Genomic DNA, 8,916 nt, shown 5'->3' on the forward strand with positions numbered 1-8,916 from the left:
TGCAAGAAAAACTAAATGTAATGTACATTAACTGAACTAAGAATGTGAAAATAAAATTTAAGCAGTCAATTGGAGGAAGAAGAGAAGAACCTACTGTACTGTTATGTAAGAAGAACCTACTGTATTGGAGGTGGCACACTGTCTGGTGGATTATGACTGTAAAACTATTCTGTCATTTATTAAGTAAATTACGGCTACTTTTCTTTTTATTTAATTTATGTGTGCTGTGAATAGGTGCTATGACAATGGTTGAAAACATGGCTATAACTCATTATGAGAAAGGTGTATTGTAGAGTCAATACACATGTATGTTCCCTTTTAGTTTTACAAACTTATAGTTGATTCAGAGGATTCAAGATTCCATACTTTATTGTCATTTCAACTCAGTTGAAGGGGATTTGGTTTGGTGAGCTCACTAAAAAGAAAACAAAGCTCTCACACATAACCACATTTGTACATTACAATAAATAAGTAATATCACAATATGGTAAACACACAATTTTGTACTCATATACTAGTGGCAATATGTGCTTAAATATAGTACCTAAGCTTTAAAATAGATCAGACCTATTAAAACAACACGTCTTTGTGAACTTTGTAAATACAGGCCCTGTCCTGTCATACCAGTGATTACATTCCTAGTTATCATGGTCATCCTCAGTGTCATCCTCATTATCACCATCATCATTGTATACTAGTGTCTGTATGCTTGACATGGGGAGGGCCTGACACAAGTAGGAGTTGTCTACAGGAACAATGTCTGGTACATGTGGGTGAAACATCACAGTGGCTTGATATCGTTTTCTTTCCAGCTGATGGAGACGTTGGGTGAGCGCAGCTTTTGCACCAGGCTGATCTGTGTCTTTGATGGCAGAGCACAGAAAGGCATGCTGCTGATGGAGGTGTTCAATTACAGTTCTCATTTCCTGATAAAGCATGCGCTTTTCCTCAGCTGCCCGAGTCTTCATATGTAAGGCATCAATCCCTCGCCTTTTTAGAGTCCTCGAAACATTATCTTCTTCAATCTGAAAGATAAGATAAATAAAAAACGCTATACCATGTTACCAGGTGGTTTCAAAAATGATGGGCAGGTAGTTGTGGTTGGTGAGCGGTTGTCAGATTGTTTCTTGAGTGACTGCTGTGTGGTTACTAGGGTTAGGTAATTATACTTACAGTGTCATCAAAGCAGAAGTAGACTTGCCAAGAGGGATCACATGCTTCCTGAAAATCAATTATTGTAGGGAAGATGCTCATCTGTGGTGGCCACTGAATGCAGTTGTATTCTTTTATTGCCTGTCTCAGTCTCTTGTTGGAGCTGGCAATCTGCTTGGAAAGTCTAATGGCAATGCCCTGCCCATCTGTAGCAAAGATAGGAAACACGCATGCAGATAAATTCATTTATTAGTGTGTGTTATGGTCCTTTTCAAAGTTGAACTTAATATCTTAATGTAGCCCATCTACGTATCCACAGCACTTTACCTGGATATTTTCTTTTCAGATGGAGGAGGACTGTTCTCTCCCTTGATTCGGTTCTAGCTTTGAAGATTAGTTGTCCTCTGAGCTCACAGTCAACATCTTTAAGGGTAGATTGGAAGTCTGAGTCAGATTCTTGCCATCTTCTCCCAATCCGGTGTTTTTTCTCTATGTTCAGCAGAGAGTCCTCAATTCTACAATGGTCAGAAAAGAAATATTATTAATAGTTATTTACACACTTGCTCAGAGAACAGTGACAGATTACTGCTTACTCTGTTTCACACTCCATGTACGACTCACGAGTCCCAGATCTATACATAAAAATAAAAAACACAGCACAAAAATTCATTAGGTACCAAGCAGAAAGCATTTCTGTGGTTCACCCCAGACCAAAGAGTGCATACGTTATTAGGGAGGCCTTGGTGATAATTGATTACTAATCACAACATATTCAATTACTGCAGTATTATAGCAACTCTTAATTTATAACCATTGTAACGGTTTCCTTCAAAGCTATGCTGTTACTGTAATCACACCTACTTCCATGCTGAAGCACATCAGCAGGGCACTGAAAGACAGCTGTAATTACCATATAGTTTTACATAAACACATTAAACTCTTACTTGAACTTGTAGAACTGAATCAGCTGGATGATGTAGTCCCTTTTCCATTTACAGACAGTGTCTGGAGAACAGATAAAGACATTACTACTGCTCTAATACATTGTTTCATTTCATGTAACTTCACATAGCTTGCAGGATTGTATTTCATTACTGTACACGGAAAGGTAAGTATAACATATTTGCAATACTCTTTGCTAATAATTTGCATGACCTTCATACAGTGTTCAAGACATTCACCCATTCACTTCAGTTGCTTACTTATTGGTCTCTGTTTCTGATGGGCTAGCTCCATCTCTCTTTTCTTCCATTTCTCCATGTCTCCCTCAGAAACCAACACTAGACAACAAAAATAACAGAAAACAAGACATCAATACTACATACTCCATGCAAAATGCGCTTGTAAACAGAATCTAAAATTCTCCGGTTTACAACTATTGTTTCCTGCTTCTTATGTGCATTGTTTACCTGGTGCGTCTCTGATGACAGATGAGATGTCTTCTTGAGCGAGAATTGATATTTTCTCTGCTCTGTCTAGTCTTTGCAGGAGCTGCATCTCTGCAAACACAGTTTAATTTACTTATGCTGACCAATTTGTGAGTGATCAGCTTCACTCCAGAAAATATAAAATGTATAAACAGTGAACCACCAGCACAGAATTTTGACAGGTTATGCTGCTGTGGACAAACCTAGGTCAGTTGATTTCCTCCGTCCATAATGCAAAAGGGCATCAGTCAACAGATCGAGGCGGTGAGATGGAGTCATCTCCTTTGTGACTCTGGCAAATCTTCGGAGAAAAGACCACAGCCTTTCCATTCCTTCCCCGTCTGTGAGTCCAAACCCATCGAGCCGCCTAGTGCTGTACTTGATCTGTGATTAAAGCAAAGTGGTAGAATAGATGCTGACACTGAGCATGATCGTACTTCAGTGTAAACTGCTTATAGTGATCACGGTTACAGTGATCAACCACTTATATGGATTCAAAAGCTTGGGACAGAATCATTGCTGTAGAAATGCTGTGTAAATAATTTGTTTATAGTAATCAAGTAGTCCGCTTAGTGTGTTTCATATTGTGTGTTGCTGTGCAAATGTGATGTTTTCCTCTACTCACACTGCTGTGGTCTATGGAGTTATTTTGCCCTCCTGTTCCTGCTCTGCTGTTTTTTTGGGACTTTTATGGTACATAATGATTGTCCTGGCTCTCTCACAGCAGCAGCTAGGCCTACTGCATGTTACTTGAGTGGAGTGTAATGCTTTCACCTTGACCATTCAGACAGGGCTTGGATCAGGAGAGGGCCTAGGTGTAGCTTATTTTATTTTATCTTTAAAGGAACCCTCCACCGTTTTTTCATATTAAACAATGTAATTTCCTTAACTAAGACGAGTTGATACATACCTCTCTCGTCTCAGTGCGTACGCTCAATCGCGCGGCGATACTTTGAGTCCAGTTCATTCATTAGGATCCAAACAGAGATGAAGTTAGAAACGACCAAACACCTCCACGTTTTCCCTATTTAAATATAGTTACACGAGTAGTTACACGACCAAGTATGGTGAGACAAAATAAAACGTGGCGTGGTGTTTTTTGTCGCTTTTAACTTCATCTCTGTTTGGATCCTAATGAATGAACTGGACACTCAAAGTATCGCCGCGCACCAGAGCAATTGAGCGCACGCACTGAGATGAGAGAGGTATGTATGTATCCACTTTTCCTTTAAGTCAGAAAAAATAGTGAAGCTGTTCATGTTATTACTTTATATGCATGTAATAATTATACAAATTAGATAGTAATCTGCATAAAACATAAAAACAAATTTGGTTATAACAATCATCCGCTTATAGTGATTTGGCCCAGACAGATGTGAGATAAGCGGTTTCCACTGTATTGTCCAACAGTGCATCTCTGAAACAAGTTTAGACAAACACCAGTTGGGAAAAATGCCAGATTAAAGATTACTTTTAGGCACATCTACTTAATTTCAGCTGTGCAGTTTATAGACAGGAAAATTGAGGGCAAACAGGGAGTGAATGATGTGTGACACAGGTCCTGATGTCTCTATAAAGCCAATAATTACCTGGCAGGGCAGTTTGTGTCCATAAACATGAAATGCTGGTATGGCCAAGGAGATGTTGTGTGGTATGCCCTCTCCTGATTTCTGATTGAACACAGTATAGCATAATTTTAAGTAAATGTGTCAAGGTCTTTTCTCAAAACAACAATTCAGTTTTACACAAAAAAGTACTTACATGCAAATGTGAGGCAACAACACAGGCAATGTCATAGACTACTCGCAGGTGTATGTTCTTGTCCTCACATCTTCGAAGTAGCTCATCGATGACATACAGGGGATAGGCTAATCTATTTCAACACAAATTTGAATAAGGACACTTTATACTGAGGAAAAGTAAAAATGAATTATACATTCTCCAGCATAGTGAAGATTATAGAATGGTGGTAAAGTTCAAATTTTGTAATGTTTTGGAATATACATTCCATAAGGTTCATATTTGGTGACTGGAAAAATTTGCATTAAAATATGGCTTATTATATGAATAGGTAGAATCAAACAGGGGAATTATCATTCTGGAACACAGGGTCAATAGTCAGAGATGTCATTACTGTGGCATTTACTTACCGTTCTCCTTGGCTCATGTTGACAAACATTAGGGGCATTTCATGACGACAAGAGGCTCCAAACACTCCTGTAACATCAAGTTTATTTGCTTGTTTTTGTGACCTCAGCACGTTGCCAGCCTTGAAGTTACTGCAGTCCTAAAGATTTAAGGAAAACATAGATTTATGGGAGGAATAATGATTAATTAAATATTTCATTAATATTTCATGGACTCAGTCCATGAAATTCTACAACTAAGACTAACCTCGTGAGGCTTTGAGCTGTCAAGATGTGATAGCAGGTATTCCTCTACATCCTTTTCATTAACAAACATGCGGGTTCCGTGTAATGGCTCAACCGCACTTGTACCTGAGCTGTGCTTCCTCACAAGGCCAAAGTTGGCATCCAATGTAACAATCATATCCCCATCCGCCTGGAAAACAAACACTTACAGTAATCCTGTATCTGCATCAGGTTTATACATTTATACGAATACAATTTTATTATATTTTTATACTTACAAAAATTGGTACTTTCCTGTTATCCGGACCCCACGATGGCCTACCCCTAACCCCGCCCCTAAACCTACCCGTCACTGGGGTTAAGACCAATCAGGGACGATGGCCTACCCCTAACCCCGCCCCTAAACCTACCCGTCACTAGGGTTAAGACCAATCAGGGATGACTATACGGACTATACGGGACTAATGCTGCATTCCAGGCAACCTGTAACCCGTGTTTTTCCAACCTTATACCCGTGAAAGTGTACTGGAACGGCAGTCAAACCCGTGAACTCGTACTAGATCGATGTACTACCAGTTACGAGTTGGAAAAATACGGGTTACAGGTTGCCTGGAACGCGGCATTAAAGAAACACGTGGGGTCCGGATAACAGGAAAGTACCCAAAAATTAACTAAGTTTTCAGATATCAATTCAATGCCATTAGGTCATCGAAAATGCAATCAGGTTAATCGAACAAGAACCACGCTGGAGCTAGAACCAACCTTTGGGCATGCTGGGCATATGGTCCCATCATCTAATTGTGGGCAAATATCTACCAAACTTCTTTGTCGGAAGTGGTGATGCCTAAAATGGGATATGGATTCTCCCACCAGGGCTCTGTAGAGTGTGTTAACCTAGGGTATAAGCAGCAGTCAGTGAAAACATTACTGTTTCCTATACTTACATCTGGTGATGGTGGTTCACTCAGAAGTTGTTATTTTGATAGAAAACTTTTAAGAATACTTTTGCATGCAAATGTACAATACTATATGGTTACATACTTTAAGTTGTGATAATTAATAATGCAGTACAATCAAGGAAGAATGTGTAATTTTCACAACCATATGGAATCGGTCTTCCATGAAAGTACAGTAATGGCGCTTTTCCACTACACACAGGACAATGGAGGAAAATCGAGTGTGTGCTGTTTTTGGATGTTTTTATTTTTGCTGTTTTTTATTCAGGAAACTCCCGTCTGGCACGTGCAATAATGACGCAGTGAATGGTGACGATTCTCTCTGACCAATCAGCAGTCTGCCACGTCACATTTTAGTATCACCTCAGCTCGCTTAGAACCTCGCCGGAGGTGGTACGAAAAAAAGTACCCGAAAGCAGGTACAGGTACAACTTTGACACAGTGGAAAACCAAACAAAGCCGAGCCGAGTCGAGTCGAGCCGAGGCGAGCTGGTACTGTGTAGTGGAAAAGCGCCATAACTGAAATTTTCACTTCACAGGCAAGATTTTAAACTGACCTCTGCAAGTGTGAGGTTGTTTTTCCAGCGCAGGGTGTTGCAAAAACCCTCAACAGAAACCTGACACTCCAGTGACAGACAAACAAAAAGCTCTAGCAGAGGTATGGAGAAGGCTGTGTGGGGCTTGTCGGCTGTTGCCGGCCAGAGACCATACCTGAGCAAAGTACAGGTTTCTGGTTCACATGCACACATATTGACTGTGACGGTGCAGAGCCGTCCTGCCAAATAAAAAGAGGGAAATATATATTAGAAAAAACATAAACAAGTACTACTATAGAGACTACCATATCAGCATAGACTAAATCACTTGAGTGTGTCACCTATAACACCATAAATCAGCAAACAACTTTTTTTTAAACAAAATTGTATCAGAAATTTGATTAATTCCTTATAGGAAATCATTACTACACATGTATAGGACCGAATTCCTTAACCTGTCAAGAAAATTAAATACATTAAGATTCTGTATCATGTAAAATGACAAACCTGTGCTGACAATGACCTTCATGTCCTTTGTGTACACAGCATGGGTGCTATGGCCTTCAGGTAAATATAGGAATAACCCCAGGGAGGATGGCTCATAGTAGACATTCTGTAAGAAAGATTGATAGCTCTAACAATCTTTTTAAAACTACAAACTTGTGACACTAACAGTTGATAATACATAATGCTAGAACAATTTGAAGTATCTAATAAATCTGTTGAAATTACTGTGAGTTTGTTGCCTGTGTGTATGACTGCATGGTATTGTTCTTACATTCCACTTATCAGAAAGATGCAGTGAATTTCTGTGAGTCCTCTTCAGACAACCCTCACAAAACACTGCAGTGCTGCTGCACTCAATGCACCTGTAATCAGCATGTTCTAGACAGACAACACACTGGGTAGCGATTGGTGCTGAACATTCAAATGACACCTTAAGCATGTCATCCTTGACTGCATCCCAGGCATGTAGCTCTCTCTTCTTTGCCTTACTGTATGCACTCTCAGAACAAGAACTACAGCTCGGTGCCACATCATCGGGTTCAGCCTGTTGAGATGTAATAGTCGGGTCGGTCTGTTTGGAGTTGGGCTGGGGAAGACCTTGACTAAGGTAAGAAACCTTTGCAGGGCCAACGATACACCTCCTCACCACCTTAATCTTCACGCTCCTGGAACGTGTGGTCTTAACTGTTTTTCCCATATCTGAAATCAAAATATTTGGCAATTATTACATAAAGCAAAGTGCAACCTGTACTTCTTATCACAGCCTAAAAGACAGAAACACATCAGTGAACATGGGATGCAGACAAGGGATATGTATTTGGTGCCATAGATATGTCAATAAAAGTAAGGTTAGGCCTATGGCTTCACTGAAGCGTTAACGAGCATACAATATTATGCAATAAGCCTTACAGTGTGGAAAAAGTAATTTTTACAGGCTAACTTTGCGTTTAACTAGAAACTAAATTTCCCCATTAGCTTCATACGTAAAAACATACTTATTAGCAACGTTAATGCTCAAATAAAGCAAGTAAGTAACGTAATGTTGGGCTAATAACGTAACGTAATAGGGCCTAACGTTAGCCTATATAACGTTAGCCAAAATAATCGCAATACGCTTATCTCATGTCAACACTCATGTCACGCAACATTAAAACACATTTTATGTATTGTTTTCCCTTATTGACTAATTAATTTCGGTTTAAATGCTCGGTTTTATCATTTAAATGTTCTTACCTGAAAATATCAAGCGCGAAATATTGCGACGTCGCTGCGTCATTCAGTAGACCTCCGATTACCGGCGAGCTGGATTCCTCTGGTATTGGATCTGGAGTCTTCTCTTGTATTTGTCGGTGATTAACCATGTGGATGGATGATAACAGCCTTCTGAGCCTACCAGTAGGCGCAGCAGGCCCCTGCTGGCCCTTATATATGAGCTGATAACCACTGATAACGCCCATTCAATCGAGTGATAACATTCGAAACGGGTGCTAAATATAGACCTCCTATACAGTTTATTTTTTTTTCGGGAAAGCTTTTTTAGTTCATCAGTTATCCACGGCTTCCCTTTAGAATATTTATTTCCAGATTTTGTGCTCATCAACGGAAATGATAAATCCAAAGCCTTATTAAAAGACTTTAAGAATAAACTATATGCACTATTAACGTCTTGTGCCACAAATACCTCCTCCCATATGATATTGCTAATGGCAGACTTAAAATGAACAATGTTATTTCTAGAAAAATTACGATATTTATTTGACCCAGTCTTAGGATAGGTAGACATTAGTTGACGGGATTGGATAAACTGAAAAACAGGAAAGTGATCAGAAACATCACACTTCAGGAGGCCTGAAAAGACCTCAAAATTATAAGAATTAAATAAAATATTATCAATGAGAGTAGCAGATGAGGAGGTAATTCTAGACGGTTTAGTAATAAGAGGAAAAAAATTAAAAGAATGGAGTGC

The 8,916-nt window shown here is 39.4% G+C and overlaps 1 protein-coding gene across 1 annotated transcript; it reads right to left on the bottom strand.

Moving 5' to 3' along the window:
* Positions 1 to 354: 354 nt before the first annotated feature.
* On the bottom strand, positions 355 to 8,376 carry LOC119912876. The gene is made up of 15 exons (XM_038732104.1): positions 7,222 to 8,376; positions 6,951 to 7,056; positions 6,465 to 6,682; positions 5,714 to 5,845; positions 4,974 to 5,141; positions 4,730 to 4,866; positions 4,341 to 4,452; positions 2,783 to 2,963; positions 2,562 to 2,651; positions 2,355 to 2,432; positions 2,097 to 2,157; positions 1,746 to 1,784; positions 1,480 to 1,667; positions 1,174 to 1,358; positions 355 to 1,025 (listed from the first exon to the last, which is right to left on the bottom strand). The coding sequence occupies exons 1-15, from the start codon at positions 7,645 to 7,647 to the stop codon at positions 639 to 641; spliced, it is 2,508 nt and encodes an 835-aa protein (XP_038588032.1). The 5' UTR covers positions 7,648 to 8,376; the 3' UTR covers positions 355 to 638.
* Between the last annotated feature and the right edge of the window lie 540 nt (positions 8,377 to 8,916).

The sequence above is a fragment of the Micropterus salmoides genome, unplaced genomic scaffold (genome assembly GCF_014851395.1).
Source record: "Micropterus salmoides isolate LMB-PRFRI ecotype aquatic unplaced genomic scaffold, ASM1485139v1 Ms_hic_scaffold_2, whole genome shotgun sequence".
NCBI classification, from domain to species: Eukaryota; Metazoa; Chordata; class Actinopteri; order Centrarchiformes; family Centrarchidae; genus Micropterus; species Micropterus salmoides.